A 20,049-nucleotide genomic window follows, 5' to 3' on the forward strand; every position below is an offset into this window, starting at 1 on the left:
ACTTTTAATTGCTAAACCAATATTTATAAAACTTCAGAGTGCTCATGATGGAAATCTGTGTGGCTACAAATGGGTCAACTTTAAAACTTATAAAATTTACAAGTAAACATCCATGGCATGACCAGTATAAAATTTACAACTTTAAAAATACATGATAGAAAATATCCACATTGAGCTTTGCATTCATAAAAAAACAAAAAGTGTGTTATGAAATGTTGCCATTCGTTTTTTTATAATCCCTCAGGTGTCCCTAAGTCAGTTTTGAGATGCCAACAGCCTTGCAAGTTACAAGGTGTTTTTGCCACAATTTGTTTCTATTTCAAACTATTGTTTTAATGCAGATGTAAATTCATGCAGATTTAATAAATTAACTAAACTCATTTTGTTACTCAGCTACACTTTTTAAGCAATTGAGGTGCCCGATTACTAATATTTTTATCTATGGTTTAAGACCAGCAGGGCAACATCTAACAATGATTTTAAGTGGTTTATATTTTGCGGGGGGGGGGGGTCAGAGACAAAATGAGGGCAGGTTCAAAGGCACAACAATGGAGGCTAAGCAATAGATGTGATTCTTACATTTGTACAGTAGGCTACATTCTAGCTGTAAAAGTCATAGGTTAGGGTTTAAAAATACATTTTAAAAAACCCCACATTATTTACTTAGAAGAGCAACAACAACCAGACCCGTTTGGATTTGATATCCCGCTTTATCACTACCCGAAGGAGTCTCAAAGCGGCTAACATTCTCCTTTCCCTTCCTCTCCCACAACAAACACTCTGTGAGGTGAGTGGGACTGAGAGACTTCAAAGAAGTGTGACTAGCCCAAGGTCACCCAGCAGCTGCATGTGGAGGAGCGGAGATGCGAACCCGGTTCCCCAGATTACGAGTCTACCGCTCTTAACCACTCAATTCTATGAATTACTCAGCTGTACGTAGAGTGTACATATTTTGTTAAATTAATATGAAGAGTTTATGTACAGTATTATCTATCATATGGCATTATGAGCTCCCTCTTGTGGACCCTTTACATTCTCTTTCTCAATTTCTCTCTTAAAGTACTCAAATGAGAATTGAAATCATTCAGTAAATAACACAATTAATCATTATGAGTTTTCAAAAACTGAACAATATATTAATTGTTCATTAATCTGTAGATATAAGCAGCCCACACATCTCATTATAATGTGTTTGCTTAAAATCTGCAGCACCTATCCTCCCTCTAGGATGCTACTTCTAGCCTCAGTAGGAGATGGCATTTTCCTTCAGTTCCTCTTTTGTCTAATCCCACCTCCCATTTTCAAGTCTGCTTTAATTGCCTGTCCAGTGCACCTGCTTCTGTGCCCATTTCCACAGATATCACAGAGTCCTTGGCTTCAGCTTGTGTCAAGATTTGCTCAACTAAACCTTTATTTTATTCACTACTGTATGAATACTCCATGATTGACACCAAGGAAGGGTGAAGAACACATACAGGCAATAAGAAACAGTTTATCCCATTTTAGCCATAGACAGACCAAATAGTACAGTAATAATATTCTGTAATACTTTTCAGTATAGAGGTAAAGGTAAAGGGACCCCTGACCGTTAGGTCCAGTCGTGGACGACTCTGGGGTTGTGGCACTCATCTCGCTTTACTGGCCGAGGGAGCCAGCATGCAGCTTCTGGGTCATGTGGCCAGCATGACTAAGCCACTTCTGGCGAACCAGAGCAGCGCACGGAAACGCCATTTACCTTCCCGCCGGAGCAGTACCTATTTATCTACTTGCACTTTGAGGTGCTTTCGAACTGCTCGGTGGGCAGGAGCTGGGACCGAGCAATGGGAGCTCACCCGTCGCAGGGATTTGAACTGCTGACCTTTTGATCAGCAAGCCATAGGCTCTGTGGTTTAACCCACAGCACCACCCGCGTCCCACTTTTCAGTATACAAAGTGCTTAATAAAGTTAAAGACTAGTTAGGCTGAGAAATATGCACAAGGCCAACCAGATTTTATATTTCATAGGACCAGTAAATTGAAATAAACTATTATCCTAATCTGCATGCAGAAATAAAATTATCCTAATCTGTATGCAGGGGTGCCATGGGGGGGGGGTCCAGGAGGCCGAGCCTCCTCAATTTTCTAGCAGGGGGCTGGGCCCCCTCAATATTCTGCAGCCATGATGGGCCTCGCAGGGCATACACACAGTTGCCTCCTTCCGCCGTGTGACATCACACTCAGACATACGTGCAGACCCCCCCCCCCAAAAAAAAGTTGGGCGGAACCTGGCGCCTATGATTGTATGCAATCAAAGCTTTAGTCAGGCATCACCAGAGCATGTGAGGGCTTAAAGAAGGCTAAGAGTGAGAGTTCAAGCTGCATCCTCATAATCACAATTTGTGGAGGTTCCTCTTAACACAAAGGTCTGGAGGAAGCTTCTACATGCATTAATCTGAATATGCAGATGCCCCTCAATGGTCAACAACCATGACAAAGCAGGATTCCCAAATGCAGGGAGTTCTGTGTTCAACTGAACACACTTAGAAACATTCTTCACACCTTTATGCTGAAAGCACAAAGGTTTGAAGAGGGGCTCTGTGCACCTCAGGGTCGAGACTTGAATGCATGCCTCTTCTCCCTCCCGACTTCAAATCCTCTCGTGGGTTTAAACCTCAGTAGGGCTAAATTGCGATGGAACATGCCTTTGAGAATTTGAGTAGCTAACTCCAGTAGGTTGTAGTTGGTGACTTCTGTTTCAGTGTATCTGAAGAAGTGTGCATGCACATGAAAGCTCATACCAATGACAAACTTAGTTGGTCTCTAAGGTGCTACTGGAAGGAATTTTTTAATTTTGTTTTCTGTAAGTTGGTGCATCTGTTTCTGATGCTTGACTTATAGCATTTACCTACAAATAATGCAGCATAAAGTCTGGCTTCTCTGATTACTTATCCAGAATGTGGCTTTGTTTTTCTAAACTGAATCAGTAAATATTTTACAGGAACTAAACTTCAGAGCTGTGGAATATTTTGCCCAATATGCCAAGTGCTTGGAGTGGTATCTTTTGTCCTACTACCAAATGCAGTTGTACCTTGGTTGTCGAACGGAATCCATTCCGGAAGTCTGTTCGACTTCCAAAAGCATTTGACAACCAAGGTATGACTGTTTTTGTAAACCAGAACTACTTATTGAATGTAAGGATGCCACTTATTGCAACTGTGTATATTCAACAGGGAATATTATGTATTCTCTTTCTATGTAATATGCACTCTGCAGTTAGTGTCACCGCCAACATGCAGCCATGCCAGCTACAGTATGTGGAAGAGGCCACTAGATTACTTTCCGATTCTTGTTTTTATGTAAAAATGGCCAAAGATCCCACAGATTCTATAGCCACCATTCTAAAAATGGTATTACAGCATGCATATTCTATAGGGATATGGTAATTGACAAACAAACTTTTGAGTTTCTATTTTATGGGTCATCTTTGCATTTAAATGCCAGAATTAACATATTGTTACTTTAAGTTTCTTTACATTGTCTGCAACAATTCTTATTTGAAACACCTGTGGTCAACATTATATGTTCTATGTGTTTGTGTTGTGAGCATCAGCAGCTACATCAGGCATCCCCAAACTGCAGCCCTCCAGATGTTTTGGCCTACAACTCCCATGATCCCTAGCTAACAGGACCAGTGGTCAGCGATGATGGGAATTGTAGTCCAAAACATCTGGAGGGCTGAAGTTTGGGGAAGCCTGAGCTACATTATCCAGTGAGCACTGATCCACTAGTATGATCTTCACTAGTATGTATATTTCATTGAGAATTATTCGGTATGTACCTCTTTAGATATATATTGTTCTACTACTGTATATCTCACATACAGGTTGCTCAGTTTTGTTGTCATTCATTGCCTGCAATTCTATTTCTAGCTGATGAAGACTTTAGTCCGAAAGTTGAACTATTCCGGAAGCACTGTCCTTTTGAGACTTTGGAGCGACGTCTTCCTTTGAGAGACGCTTTGGTGTTCCTCGCTATCCATTGGTTGTTTGAATCTTTGTTTGACTCTGATACATATAACAACTTGAAGTTGTATCTTTTGTGAGATGTGTTGTATGATATATATATATATACATACATACATATATATATATATATACATACATACATATATATATATATATATATTGTTTTGAAGTGGCTTATTTGTATATTTTGAATGACAAACCAATTACCGTATATATTTACTAACAGTTATTAGCCAGCGTGTTGTGTTTGCATTTTTGTAGATTGTCACATTTTGCAACACAAGGGTTTGTGTTTGTTCAGCATGAGGGGCAGCCGGCAGGGCCAGACAAGCTGTTTAATGGAGGGTGGGGAGACCTTTCATATGGCATTTCATCAAGCCAATGTGTGGAGGACCTCTTGCCCCTCTGGGAAAACATGCCTCTAAAAGGTGGTGGGGCTTCTGTTAGCCCCGCCAGCCTGACTAATCATCAGGGATGATGGCAGCTGTAGTGCACAACATCTGGGGGGCCTCTGCATCCCCACTTTTGATGTACATAGTATAGGTTATTATTTCTAAAGGTTTTTAAAATTAAGTTCACATAGAAAGCCACAGTCCAAGCTCTAAGTAAAATGCTAATAATAAAAAAGTTATTCATTATTAAAGTTTTACGGCAATTGCAGAGACAAAATGACGTTTCTCCAAAAGCACAGTGCTACCTTAAGAGATTCTCCACAGTGCTGGAAGAACTGCTTTAATCCCACATCAGTAATTCTCTGGGCTTCATCGTGGCAATGATCAAGAGTGAAACATTGGGGGTGGTGACTCCCCAAACTGATCAACCACTCATCGTTCAAGCAGTGGCAGTTCGTCAGGTGGATCTCCTTCCCTGGGGATAGAGAAGCCAGGTTTTTAAATCTGCAGACTGATACTTATAGCATTTTATTATTATTACTTTTTAACTAAACAATAGAAATAATATTGAGGCAAACAAAGGCTTTGCCACGAAAGTCAAAAATAAAGACAAGTCAAGAGTTAAGTATGTCTAGAAGAATAATGTGTTCCTGGAATATGCTATCAATAGTACTTATTATGCAGTCAAGTAGCCTCCAATGCCAAATCTTATTACTCCTAAGGATTTATGGACATCAATGGAAATACACAATCACATCATACGTTCAGAAGCATAGCCACAACAGCTTGATCTTTAACTCCACTTTCCTCCAGCACATGGATTCAAGCTAGTTTGAAAACCTTAAGAGGGCTACACACTAGCGTGCTGATGTAAATCAAAACAGACGTTCTCATAATGCTAAAGTTTATATGCCAAAGGCCTTTGTTTGTGGTGGTAGTGCAGATGAGCAGAGGATACACAACTGTAGAAAGCGCTCCTGGAATTGTGAAGCAGCGTAGGGAATCATCCCTACGGATAACCTGCCCCTTTGCATGGGATACACTACAGCAACAAGGTGGGGAGGGGAGAATAAAATGGGACAGAAGGCATGAAAGGAGACCTACACCATCCTATTGGGATCCATCATTCATTCATTCATTCATTCATTCATTCAAAGATGTTTGAGACACTTTTTGTATATGAAAATGGATAAACCAATGAAAATAGTTTTTGAAAAGCACAACATCTAGCACAAAGACAACCCATACCTATCATAGAAACTTAACAGAAAACGTGGGGGGAGGGGAGTCTTGGGCAAGGAGGAAATTCTAGTGAATGCACTAGAATCCCAGTGAATGCACTAACAAACATACAGAGCCTACCTGGTCTCAAACCCAGGAATTAGGAAATTACAGTCATACCTCGGGTTAAGTACACTTCAGGTTGAGTACTTTCAAGTTAAGTACTCCGCGGATCCGTCTGGAACGGATTAATCCACTTTCCATTACTTTTAATGGGAAAGTTCACTTGACTTGACTTGACTTGATCTGGCATGTGTAACAGAGACTTGGTTGGAGGAAGCAGATGGGCCTGTTTTAGCTGCTGCTTGTCCACCAGGTTTCTCTTACACACAGCAATCCAGGTCCTCTGGACGGGGAGGGGGGGTTGCAATGATTTTTAGGAAGTCATTAGTTTGCACCAGGCGTCCTATTGGGAAGACCCAGTTCTCTGAGTGCATGTTCTGGAAGTTGGGCAATAGGGGCAGTACAGGATTCTTTCTGGTGTACCGACCTCCCCGCTGCACCAAGGATTCCCTTCCTGAGCTGCTTCAGGTCGTGGCAGATGTTCTCCTGGAGACACCTAATTTGGTTGCCCTAGGGGATTTTAGTATCCATGTCGACACGACCTTACAAGGGGCCGCTCGGGACTTCGTGGAAAGCATGGCCTCCATGGGGCTGTCCCTGAATATGTCTGGCCCAACTCATAGCCGCGGACATGCCTTGGACCTGGTGTTTACCTCAATGGATGTTGGTGATCTGACATTGAGTAAAGGCGAAACTAACAAAGTGCCATGGTCAGATTACTACCTGGTGCAACTGGACTTCTCCGTGCCCCTTCCTCTCTGCAGGGAGGTGGGACCTATTTGGATTGTCCGCCCCCGCCACTTAATGGATCCAAATGGTTTCCAGAGAGTGGTAGGGGATGCTTTATCCCATGTTGATGGCCTTTCAGCCGATTCCCTGATGGCCCGCTGGAATGTGGAGTTAACCAGGGCTATTGACTGTTTGGCTCCAAAGCACCCTCTCCGATTGCAAAGGTTTTCCACGGATCTGAGGGCAATGAAACAATCGCTGAGACGGCTAGAGCGCCGGTGGTGGATAACTCATTCTGAAGCTGACCGGACACGGGTTAGAGCTCAATGTCGAGCCTACCAAGTGGCGGTAGCGACGGCGAAGAAGACTTTCTTCACCGCCTCTATTGCATCTGCAGAAAACAGTAGCAGGAGACTTTTTTAGGTGGTTCGCAGTTTAGTGGAACCACCAGCTCAATCAGGGCCCAGTATGGGCCACATGATCTCCTGCAACGATTTTGCAAAGTTTTTTGCAGATAAAGTCGCTCAGGAAAGAGGTAGACTCCACCATGGGCGCAGGGCCGGGGCAGGGGAGTGCTGGAGGTCTGTCTAGTCCAGTTGCGTGGGATAAATTCCAATCTGTTACCTCCGAGGATGTGGACAGGCTGCTTGGACGAGTGAAACCAATCACCTGTCTCCTTGATCCTTGCCCATCCTGGCTTATAAAAGCTAGCCGGGAAGGGCTGGGCGATGGGCTTTGCGGGTTGGTGAATGCTTCTCTCCACGAGGGAGCCTTCCCAGACCCGCTGAAAGAGGAGGTTATTAAACCGCTTCTTTAAAAACTCTCTTTAGATGCGGCCAATATGGCCAACTATCACCCAGTCTCAAATCTTCCATTCTTGGGCAAGGTGATTGAGCAAGTGGTTGCTGAACAACTCCAGGCACGCCTGGAAGAAGCAGACCATTTGGATCCCTTCCAGTCGGGATTCAGGCCTCATCATGGGACTGAAACTGCCTTGGTCGCACTGGTTGATGATCTCCAGCAGGCTAGGGACAAAGGTGAGAGCTGTTTCCTAGTCCTGCTGGATCTCTCAGCGGCTTTTGACACCATCGACCATAACATCCTTCTGGACCGTCTAGAGGGGTTGGGAGCTGGGGGCACAATTATACAGTGGTTCCGCTCCTTCCTCCTGGGCCGTGTTCAGAAAGTGGTGGGGGGGATGAGTGTTCAGACCCCTGGGCTCTCACTTGTGGGGTGCCTCAGGGTTCTGTCCTCTTCCCCCATGCTTTTTAACATCTACATGCAGCTGCTGGGAGAGATCATCAGGGGCTTTGGGCTGGGTGTCCATCAGTATGCAGATGATACCCAGCTCTACCTCTCTTTCAAATCAGAACCAGTGAAGGCAGTGAAGGTCCTGTGTGAGTGCCTGGAGGCAGTTGGAGGATGGATGGCGGCTAACAGATTGAGGTTGAATCCTGACAAGACAGAAGTACTGTTTGTGGGGGACAGGAGGCGGGCAGGTGTGGAGGACTCCCTGGTCCTGAATGGGGTAACTGTGCCCCTGAAGGACCAGGTGTGCAGCCTGGGAGTCATTTTGGACTCACAGCTGTCCATGGAGGCACAGGTCAATTCTGCGTCCAGGGCAGCTGTCTATCAGCTCCATCTGGTACGCAGGCTGAGACCCTACCTCCCCGCAGACTGTCTCGCCAGAGTGGTGCATGCTCTAGTTATCTCTCGCTTAGACTACTGCAATGCACTCTACGTGGGGCTACCTTTGAAGGTGACTTGGAAACTACAACTAATCCAGAAAGTGGCAGCTAGACTGATGACTGGGAGCAACCACCAAGACCACATAACACCAGTCTTGAAAGATCTACATTGGCTCCCAGTACGTTTCCGAGCACAATTCAAAGTGTTGGTGCTGACCTTTAAATGGCCTCAGTCCAGTATACCTGAAGGAGCGTCTCCACCTCCATCATTCTGCCCGAACACTGAGGTCCAGCACCAAGGGCCTTCTGGCGGTTCCCTCATTGAGAGAAGCCAAGTTGCAGGGAACTAGACAGAGGGCCTTCTCGGTAGTGGCGCCTGCCTTGTGGAACGCCCTCCCATCAGATGTCAAAGAGGAAAACAACTACCAGACTTTTAGAAGACATCTGAAGGCAGCCCTGTTTAGGGAAGCTTTTAATGTTTAATATATCACTGTGCTTTATTTTTCTGTTGGAAGCCACCCAGAGTGGCTGGGGAAACCCAGCCAGATGGGAGAGGTAGAAATAATAAATTATTATTATTATTATTATTATTATTATTATTATTATTATTATTATTATTATCATCAGGTTAAGTACGCTTCAGGTTAAGTACAGACTTCCAGAACCAATTAAGTACTTAACCTGAGGCACCACTTTAATTCCTAACCTTAGCACCTCATATTATTAGGGAAGGGGGAGAAATTCTTACCTACGGTAATTCTTACTTCCCATAACAATCTGCTACCTGAGATGCAGCTATCCTTCAAAATTCACATTTATCTGAATTTTGTGATGCAGTTCTCAGACAAAATGTGTACAGAAATTCATATACTAGGGGAAATGTCCATAGCAATAACAAGCACACAAACTATTTTATATTGGGGAATTGTTTGAAGAAATGTGCTTATTAAGAAAAAGTGCAAACAAAAGTTTATTAGAACAATTGTGCACTAAAATGCTAGTGAAGTTTTGTGAAGGCTTTAAAAAATTGATATGGAAATGTAGCAATATGAACTTAACACTGGAAAAATAAGAAACAAAAAACTGACAAATTCTTACTTTGATACTGATGGTCTCTCACTTATGCCATCACTGTTTTCACATGAGGACCAATATTTCCTGCTTGGCAAGGGGTTGGACTGGATGGCCCTTGTGGTCTCTTCCAATTCTATGATTCTATGATCTTAAGAGCAGTAAAACATTTTCTTTATTACATTTCACTGCTGCTTTTAAAAATCTTGTTTTTGCATGTTGTGGCTTACTTTGTTTTATTGTAAACTAGTCTGGAATCTGTTTGATGAAGGCTGGTATTTGTCTAGATAAATAAAAAAAGCAGAAGTGTCAAATTAATACAATAGCTACCTTTGTTTCCAGCCTAACAAACTAATCAGATTTGAGGAACTTGAGGACCGTTGCTCACAACTAGGTCCAGCCTTGCATGAAGAATAGCTGAGCTGTCGGTCATGCCCGGTTTCATTCCTAGAATCAGATTGTGCTGTTCAGCTCCCTTGTATCAACTTCCTCCACGGCCAGCAGAACAGTGCTGGTGATGTCAGCTAATTAGTTCTGCACTGCTTGACTCTGTGCGCAAGACCCAGCATATTAGCCCTAGCATTAAAAAACCTATTAACATCCCAACAAAAAAAGAATAACCACCTGAAATTATATGCATATTCACATAGCCTCAGGCTTGTTAAAAGCCCAGCATTCCTGCCAAATACAATCCTGGCAGTATCCAAAAGTGTCCAAGCCCGCCGTCCTTCTCAGAGGAAACAGCTTTTAATCCTCAACTGATGAAAATGATTTTATTCCCTGTAGTTCACTCCCAGCTGATACCTCCTTTGTATTCCCCTGGTCTCTTTCTTGTGTTTAAGAACCCAGATCCTTCAGTCAGGATATGTTAAGCTACAGGTGACTGACTAGCAGCCCCCACATGTGCTGTGGCCAAGGAAAGAGAGATAAAAGTCCCAGGCTTTAGCATCCCTAGCATGTAGCAGAAAGAGCTAAACACTTTGTTTTAATGAAACTGCTTTAATGGGGGGGGGGGTTGAGCCATTTGATTCCTGTTGTCAGCAGTATTGTGGGAAGAGGTTCTCAAGAACTGAGTAAGTCATCCAGACGTATTTACAAGGAAAGGGCTCTTTGAAGGGTTTGACTTGACTCTCCTCATGTGTGTCCTGTTATCGTCACTCACTAGTGTACATAGCAACGGAATTAGCATTCAGCTGTTGAGTAAACTGTTAAAGAGACTTGGCCAAGAAACAGTGCAAGGAGGTAGCAAAAGTTTGATGAAAATTGCTACATGCCCTACACATTTAAAAACTCATAATTGGTTCCCAACACGGATGTAGCTAAGGGGGGGGACGGGGGGAGCTGCCTCTCTTGCTCTCTTAGAGCAATAAAAACAATAGAAATACTTAACTAACTGACCAATCACGTCGGTTCTGTCCCCGCCCCCCCAACAAAAGTCCTGGCCATACCCATGTTTCCCAACAGTGACTAATCACCTGGCACAGCATTTGATCCTGTCTATTTCAAAAAAGGAAAAACGATAGATATTCCATATGTGCATAAATAAATTGAATATGAATCCCACGGTTAATGGTATGGATTGGTACAGATAAAATGGTTTGGAAATATGCAGTTTGAGATTAAACCATTTTCTGTATATTTTGATGGTCAGGAGCCCAGTTTGGAGCCTTGAACCTGGCTCTTTTCAATAGCTGGGACAGAGCCATGTTAATTCGGCAATAGTCTCCCGTATACCAATCATGTGTCTTATTGGCTCACCCTCAAAGCCTCAACAGCTCTTAATTTATCCATCTTCGCCCTTCCTGGTATGTGGTTGATCACACCACCATATAAACTCCCCCATGAGCAGCTGTGGACCCTCCACTGAAGTTAGAACGTTTTAATACCACCCTTCATCCAAGCTCAGAGACAGCATTCAGAGTCTTTCACTGTCCTTATTTTATCCTCTTAACAATCCTGTGAGGTAGGTGAGGCTGGAGTCACCATCTCAAGTTTACCCAGTGAGCTTCATAGCAAATACTCACTGCATGAATACACATTATTCTATGAGAATCAGTACCATTTTTAGGGCTGCAAATCATCTTCCTGTGTTCAAGAGTGTTTTATTTAGGGGTGAAGTTTTGCTTGGCACAAACAGCTCACAGATCAAGTGCTCTTTCAAAGCAGAGTCATCTGTTATAAGCTGTGCAAACAAACTGTTACCAATTTATTAGTTTAGCTTTTCCAAAACAAGAAAAGATGAGGGAGGGAAGGTATTACCTGCCGTCCAGCCTTAGTGTGGAAGGTGGAATCAGGGGACATTTTTTGTACACTAGCACCCTCTAAACACCCATGTATGATGGTGTTAGGGTCTTTCAGTTTTTTAATATGGTCTTCAACTCATAGAAGCCTCCTCCTTTTCCTGTCCCATCTATGGCTGTTTCCAGCACTGCTTTTTCCATGGTAGAGTGCTCCCCAAAGCTTCTCTTTGGCCCCACTCCTAGCCCATGAAAGCACAAGCAACCCTCTGTAGCTTGTCCTTTGTCTATGAAAACATTCGGAATCTGTTAAGCAAGATTCAATTGTTGGAAAGAAGACATAGCTGCCAAGTTTTCCCTTTTCTCGCGAGGAAGCCTATTCAGCATAAGGGAAAATCCCTGTAAAAAAGGGATAACTTGGCAGCTATGAAAGAAGAGTGTTGTTTTAGGTACAATTTAGGCCACATCTGCACCACACATTTAAAACAGTATTATACTACTTTAACAATCATGGTTTCCCTATTCCCCTCACAGAGCTACCATTTCCCAACTGGTTTAAAAACTGATCCCTCTTCCCATGGAACTCTGGGAATTGTAGCTCTGTGAGAGTAATACAGGTCCCCTATCAACTCTCAGCATCCTCAACTATTGAAGTGGTATAATAGTGTTTTAAATGCATGGTGCAGCTTTGGCCTCAATCTGTATGCAGCACCGAAAGTGGTGAGTGTTTGGAAGGTAAGGCTCAGAGTGTATTCCCAGCTTCACGTCAGCCTCTTTGAATCCTGGCAATCTTATTGCTTGAAAGTTATTTCCTTGTTTCCTCCTGCTCAATCATTATTTCCTTCAATTTTCTTCCCATAAAGTTTAAACCTTGTTTGCAACACCAACCATGCAGAAAGCATTCACTTCAGAAAATCAAAAGAAATAAAAGATATGTAGGGCAATCCTGGCTGCATCCAAGTCACCGGAAAGTTCACCACAAAGGTCAAAGACCTCTGCATTACCTGCCCTCCAGGAAACCAAACTTATTTTATTGTTTTGGCTTATTTACTGAAGTTCCTACATAAGTTCACCTGTTCCCTGCTCTTACTGAAACTACTGCCATAAATTTGCTCTTTTCTCTCTTGTTTGCAAGCTGCTTCAACAACAAAACAAATCAGAAGTTTTCTGAAAAGATTCAAAGATCAGGCATAACACTAACCTTGGTTATTAAAAACAAAGCACAAAACTCAAAGAGGCATTCACTTCTACAACATTTATGCAGCATTAGTGCATGGCAGCACTTGGCTTTGTCTAATTGCCCGCCTTTGTTTGCCCAAGGTGTTCAGTATTTGCTTTGGAATTCAGTGTGGGAATGTGACACAAGCGCAGGTGTACCTGCTACAGCAGTTGACCTTCAGTTTGTTTTCCTCCCTAGCCACAGTCCTAAGCACACTCCTTTTCTCAGAAATTCACCAGCAGGAGCTGGCACACTTTCATGCAATGAGATCTGGCACTTTAAACAAACATCGTTTTGTTTTCATTTTTCCTATTTAAGGAAGTAAGTAGCAAAATGAGCAGGAAGCTTAATTTTTCTGTAGAAAAATGTCAAGGCTCCTTCATTATCCAAAGATAAGAAGCCATGGCTCTGTAGCCAGAAATGGCTCACACAGTGGGGCAGAGCTGCTCTTTTCTAGCTTCTCAGCGGGAAAGTTGCTCTTGCCTACCAGTAGGAGCAGGAGGGGTAAAGCGGCAGGGAGACTGGCACAGTGCAAACACACCAGCAGGAGTGCAGGAATGGCTTCACCAGTGCATTTGCACCACTCCAACCTCCCTCCCCCTGCCTCGCTGGATGCAGTAGCAACCTACCTGCCCAGAAGGTAGTATAGCAGCTCTGCCCCCGCCCCTCCATGGCAGGTTGGATCCAGATCTTCTGTGAACAGAAGGCATCCTTCTGTTCATAGAAGTGACTTGGATTCAGCAAAGGATTCTGCTGGGGGGGGGATGATTTTTGCTGACAATAAGTAGACGATAGATAGATGTGGATTTACCTATTTTTGAGGCAGGAAAAATTACACAATATGTATAACTGCCTGTATCACAGTGCTAATTCTTTTCAGAGTAAACCCACTGAAATGAATAGACCTAAGCTAATCATGTTGATTAATTTCAATGGGCCTACTCTGAGTATGACTGACAATGGATTCAACACAACAGGTTCCAATAGGTATCACAGGCATGGCTCTACTGATGCGATGGCTGCTCACGCCATTAGTGTCACATTACAGTATATGTTCCAAGTTGGCAGAGAGCAAGCACCAGGAAGAGCAGTGAGTGGGGGGGGGGCAATGGGGTGGGGGAGGACACAGAGCTGTGTGCACCATTTCGGCCGCCTGGCACCCTGAAAGCAAGCCTTCTGCCCTCAGATGTCTCATCACCACTACTGAAGTAATTTTCATCTGCCCGTACAGTCAGTTTCTGTGTGTAGAATTGGAAGGGGGGATTTTTCTGGACCCACAGGCATATATCAAATTTTGAGGGTGTGGAGGCGCCAGTCAAAAAAATAGCTGCTATGTGGGGATGTGACATAACAAAATGGCTGCCAGGGAGTGTGTGGTGTAAGACAAAATTAGACAAGACGGCCTCCCTAACAATCTTATGCTTACCATACTAAGTCAACAATGACCTACTGGTCCTGATCATTAACTGGTCCTGAATATTGATTTACACAAACATACACTGATGCTGTTGCTATCTAATAGCAGCAAGGAACATTCCTCAGAACCACTACAAGGTGCCCATACCTGATCTCATTTCACAGAAATTGCTTAGAAGGTGCTTTCACATTTTGCTCAATAACTTTCTTTTTAGGAGGACTAGGGACTCCCCGCCCCCCCCCCAATGAAACCTCAGAACCTGGATCACCTGCCCAGGGCACCAGTGAAAGCCTTTGCAGGCACCATGGTGCCTGAATTTACCAGGTTGGTTACCTTAGGCCCTACTATTTACCCATTCCCAAAGTACTTACAGAACGACTCATCTCCTGCAAGCCGATAAAAACGTTGACAAACTTGGGAAACCTGAGTAATATCTTTCTGAGTCAGCAGCGAGAAGATGCAAAGCCACAATTCATCAGGAAGAAGGAGCCATGGTAAAAGCTTGCTGTCACTATGCCATTCCTGAAAATCAAAAAGATTCCTGTGTGTTGTGCCAAATAATTGGGGGGCAGAATGCAGCCAATCTACTACAAAGTAATGACAGACACCTGAGCAAGACAGCAAGGAAATAAAACTCACTTGATCCAATTTTAAAACTGTATTTTCTTTGTCTCACTAGCAGCTGTGAGGAGCCTATTTTTGATGGCACAGAAACAGGCCAGTCTCCTATGTTAAAAATTTGTTTCCAAAACTTCTTCTATTTTACTCAGCACACAAAATATACTTACCATGAAATATACTTACCATATTTATTTCATCATATTCTTTAACAGCAGTTTCGTGCTCCTGTCTGAGTTCTGTCCCTGTGGAAGCAAAAAGGTTTTACTTGGGATCCCCTAAAGTTGCACTAATTCGGCAAACCTTTCAGAATCCTTTTGATCAGAATATTACATAACTTGACCTTATCTGAATTGCATTGTGCCTCAAAAAAATCTGTGGCCTGAATATTTTTAATACCAGGCAATAACAGACATATGGGACACGGGTGGCACTGTGGTCTAAACCACAGAGCCTAGGGCTTGCCGATCAGAAGGTCGGCGGTTCGAATCCCCACGATGGGGTGAGCTCCCGTTGCTCGGTCCCTGCTCCTGCCAACCTAGCAGTTCAAAAGCACGTCAAAGTGCAAGTAGATAAATAGGTACCGCTCTGGCAGGAAGGTAAACGGCGTTTACGTGCGCTGCTCTGGTTCTCCAGAAGCAGCTTAGTCATAATGGCCACATGACCCGGAAGTTGTCTGCGGATGAATGCCGGCTCCCTCGGCCAGTAAAGCAAGATGAGCACTGCAATCCCAGAGTTGTCCACAACTGGACGTAACGGTCAGGGGTCCCTTTACCTTTACCTTTATAACAGACATAAGCCTATAAGAATTACTGCACAGCAATGGGTTCCACTGTAACTGCAAACAGTGAAGCTATTTTAGAAAAGCCCAGTATTCCAAGGGGATCATGTCAACTTTTGCATTGTGACTATATATAGTTCATCTATGAATTAAAAAATTGTAAGCCCTTTACCCAAGGAGAGGTTTGGGGTATTTTTTTCACATGACACCTTCTGCTTGCTTCAGGAGCTCATTGGCAAATCAACTCAGCTCTGGCAAAGCAAGGAGGAGGAGGAGGAGGAGGAGGAGGAGGAGGAGGAGGAGGAGGAGGAGGAGGAACTGACAAGCTCCAAATTAATAAATAAATAATCAATTAATCAATGGAGGTGCTGGATGCAAAAACACCCTCATGCTCCACATTTGTCTCCATTGAATTCTCCATGCAGGGATCAACAAGGATCACAGAATAATATTCTGCAAGTATGTCACCCACCTCCACAAAATGCTCGGTGGTAGAGCACTTACTGTATTTTGCATACCCCAGGTTCAAACCATGGCATCTCCGGGTAAGATAGGGGAAAGGAAGATTCGTGTTCAAATTCCTGGATGGGCTGCTGACTGTCAACAGACCATATTGAGCTAGATAGACCCTTTATCTTGGTATAAGATGGCTTCTTATGTTCTTGTCACCAGAGTGCAGCTTCTCAGTCTCACCCTGAAACCTTTGTACATGTATGCCCAGTGCTTTTTTTCTAAAAGAAATGTTTAGGGATACTCTCATTTTCCAACAAATTGTAAATTGTGATGCCATAATTCAGCTATTTCTTACGGGCGCAGAAGCTGAGATGGGCATACCAAGCTTTCCTACCTATTTCATTGAAAATAAGTAAAATTCCCCATTGAAATAAATGGAGGAGCTTGCACAAGCAAGAGAGCTGTGAGGGCAGGCACGTGTTTTTTGTCCGGACTGTAGATTTTCTGAACGCAGTTACTCTTCCAGAGAAATGAGAAAATACACACTCATCATATTTGTCCAACTGATTCACATGCTTGTCCAACTGATTCACACATATACATCTTCCTTTTCACTAAAGTGGACAGTGCAGATTGCCCAATGATGGATATCACATGCTAAATGCATTAGGACCAAAATCTACTGTGCTGCTTTAGGTGAGGCCCTGAAGATTATGCATACCCAATTGGGGTTTGGGGTTTTTTTTCTGTATACAATTGGTTTCACTTCTATGAAAAAACAAAAGAGATATGCCCCCCCATCCCCACAGAATGACTGACAGCTGTATATCAGTTCACAATATATATACAGACATTCACTTACATGCATTTGCATTTTTAAGAAAACTTTTCCTTGTGTTCTGATTATTAGATGTTTTCTTCTGATCTTTACATGGTACAGTTGTTTCAGAGATGGAATGCATACTGGACTGTTTACAAGGGTTGCAGCCTATATTAAAGCAGAAATGTGTAACTGGGGGGGGAGCTTATTGGAGCAATATATCCTATTCTACAGACATTTAGGTACAAGATTAAAAAAAAAAATTCTGAGTCAAATCATCCAGGATGTCTGACATCATCTGCCAGAATTACAGCAGACACAGGTCTTCCTGCCACGTCTCAATCTGAAGCCTTCCACAATGCAGAGCATGAGGAATAAGGGGGGCACCTCTCATTTCCTGCAAGGACAGTGCCAACTGCCACAATCCTGCACCCCTTTCACATGCAATGCATGGAAACAAATATGAGAACAGAGGCTTTGACACCAAGTAGGTCACTCCAGATTTCACACACCTGAAGATGGACGGCTCTGCGACTTATAACTTCCTTTCCTTGTTCTTTCACTGGTCTGTGCTGGTCTTTGAGTATATTGTGATCTATTGAAAGAAAAACAAACAAAAGTGAATGAAAAAATACTCCACAAGAGCCAATATGGATGGATGGAGTGTTTGACTTTGAAAAGCATTCCCCAGCCTGGGGCCCTCTAAATATTTTGCACTTCAACTCTCATCAACCCCAACCAGCATAGCCAATAGTCAGGATGATGGGAGATGTAGTTGAAAATGAATATGGAGGGCACCAGGTTGGGGAAAGATGACATCTATGTTGGATATATGGCTTCAATTCCTTTCTCATTCTTGGGTAAGACAGTGACACAGTTCAGACATAAACCATGGCTTATCATTTGCTATCACTCGAAGAATGATTTATATCATCACATTCCCCTTCCTTGTCCCTTCCTATATGAATCTATTCTTGCTTCTCACATCCAAACCAAGAAACCATGGTTTAGTTGGGACTTACAAACCAGAAGATAAAACCAGGTTCAGTAGTCACAGGAAACTGTAATCAAGAGATAGACTTGCCAAAGCAAAGTATTGTTTTATTGTTAAAAAGGATGGTTGTTTTTTAATTGTGTGTGTAGGTCACCTGGACACATTCAGATTAGGCAACAAATGGAATACAAAGGATAAATAAATATGCAGGAAAGGATGGAACACACAGGCACATGGCCAATAAACCAAGGTTTAATCAGCTCAAAATTATCATGCTTGAACTGAGCCACTGTCCCCTCTAAAGTATCTAAAAAGAAAGAATAATAGTGACCTTTCTCGCAATATTTTTGTGGAGAAGGGCTTTCAGTTGGGCAAACTACAGATTAAGAACATACATGTTTATCTTTGAGGGGTTATTAAATTTTTAAAGAAAAGAACAAAATATTAAACATAGCTATTTATAGTAACAGGGATTAGATTGTAAGTACTTTACACATCCTTAATGCTTGCAAAAGACACCTAATATTGCTGTTTCCGTAAAACACAAACTTATTTAAATTATAATTAATCAGTTAAAAAAGGCAAATAATGTATTTTAATTGCTTAAATTAATTCACACAAAAGATATTCCAAAAGAAAAAATGATCAGCTAACCTCTGCCTATGTAAGCACAAAACATGATGAATATATTCATCACTGATGAAACCCATACATTTTGATAACCCATAATTATGATGCTGAAAAAATGTACGCATAGGTGTAGAAAGTTATTACAACTGTTATTAAGGTTTCTTGTATCAGTTCTAATGAAACTCATTCCCAACTAGTTACAGGTAGGTAGCCATGTTGGTCTGACGTAGTCGAAACAAAATTAAAAAAATTCCTTCCAGCAGCACCTTAGAGAAACTCATTCCCAACTAGCCTTTTAAATTAAATGAGAAGAGGTCTGCAGGAAAAACCACAGTATATCAAAGTTCTCTTTAAGACATAAACCATAGTTTTTAAGCGCTAGTCTATTAGTTCCTATGTAAAACTTTAATCTTGACATCATTGGAAATTAAGACAGACATTTCACTTAGGCTATCTGCAGGGAATCAGGGTAAATGCGTCCCCCTTTCAAAAGCCAACAAGACATTCAATAACACATCACAGGATGGAAAATATTAAAACATAAAAAACAAACCTTGGCTTCAGCTCTCTCTGTGTGAAAGATGCACATGCAGTTATGGATCTCTTGGAACACCTCTTAGGACCAACTGCATCTATGCTGATTTTCATGGCCCCTGAAAGCTTCTTGCCTTCAAAGCACGATGCAGTCACAGTTAGTTCCATAGTCATAACAATAAAAGCATACTCAAGGGATATGAGATAACCATCTATAAACATGGATGCGTATTTCCATATGAGGTAAAGGTAAAGGACCCCTGGATGGTTAAGTCCAGTGACTGGGGTGTGGCGCCCACTTTGCTTCAGGCTGAGGAAGGTGGCATTTGTCCAGACAGCTTTCTGAGTCATGTGGCCAGCATGACTAAACTGCTTCTGGTGCAACAGAAACACCGTTTACCTTCCCACCACAGCAGTACCTATTTATCTGGGACAAAGCAACAGGAGTTCACCCCATTGCATGGACTCAAACTGCCGACTTTCTGATCGGCAAGCCCAAGAGACTCAGCGGTTTAGACCACAGCGGCAATATTTTCGTATGAATTCATTCCCAAATACAGTATACATTCAGACCATCTTCTCTTTTAATCCACTGCCAAGCATAAGGCATGGATGGTACACAAGCCAACTTAAAATGGACAAAACAGATATGGCCCATGAGATCCATAGTGAGTTCTCCCAACGTTTTCATGAAACAAATTAAAAAGTAAACCTCAAAAACAGCTGTGGATGCTCTGATTTTGACAGCAGAGGTGGTGCTAGGGAGAAAGTGTTTAACTCTTCTCCCAACTACTTCCACAATCAATCTCCCCTCTCCCAACTGCTATTAGCTCTGCTTGGGAGGTGAAAACAGGCATGATAAAGGGAGTTGAAGGGAGATTCAGTCACAAAATCATTACAGAAAGGGAAAGGGTAAACTGCACTCCCTTAGAGCACACCTTCTGTTCCAATCGAAAACAGAGCTCTGATCCAGCTGCTTTTTGATTATGACGAAGTGTTGGGAGAACAGACCATAGAGTTCCCACAACACACTTGTTTTCACATTCTCCTTACATGAGTGACCAGAAGAGGACTTCCACCACTGTTATCAAGAGTGGTGTCATAGCAATTAGACTAAG

The 20,049-nt window shown here is 42.7% G+C and overlaps 1 protein-coding gene across 4 annotated transcripts in view; it reads right to left on the reverse strand.

Annotated features, from left to right (window-relative positions):
- LOC118076759 (uncharacterized) overlaps positions 1-20,049 on the reverse strand; it is a 49,501-nt gene that overhangs the window by 22,958 nt on the left and 6,494 nt on the right. For 3 of the 4 annotated variants that reach the window (XM_035099744.3, XM_035099743.3, XM_060280075.2), the window contains exons 3-8: positions 18,951-19,065; positions 17,286-17,368; positions 16,816-16,941; positions 14,906-14,964; positions 14,473-14,623; positions 4,702-4,871 (exon numbers count right to left, since the gene is read on the reverse strand). In XM_035099744.3, coding sequence (XP_034955635.2) covers positions 4,702-4,871; positions 14,473-14,623; positions 14,906-14,964; positions 16,816-16,941; positions 17,286-17,368; positions 18,951-19,065 — 704 coding nt within the window. The remainder of the gene's footprint in view (positions 1-4,701; positions 4,872-14,472; positions 14,624-14,905; positions 14,965-16,815; positions 16,942-17,285; positions 17,369-18,950; positions 19,066-20,049) is intronic. The other variant, XM_035099745.3, reaches the window with a different exon arrangement.

The sequence above is a fragment of the Zootoca vivipara genome, chromosome 10, assembly GCF_965207765.1.
Source record: "Zootoca vivipara chromosome 10, rZooViv2.hap1.1, whole genome shotgun sequence".
NCBI classification, from domain to species: domain Eukaryota; kingdom Metazoa; phylum Chordata; class Lepidosauria; order Squamata; family Lacertidae; genus Zootoca; species Zootoca vivipara.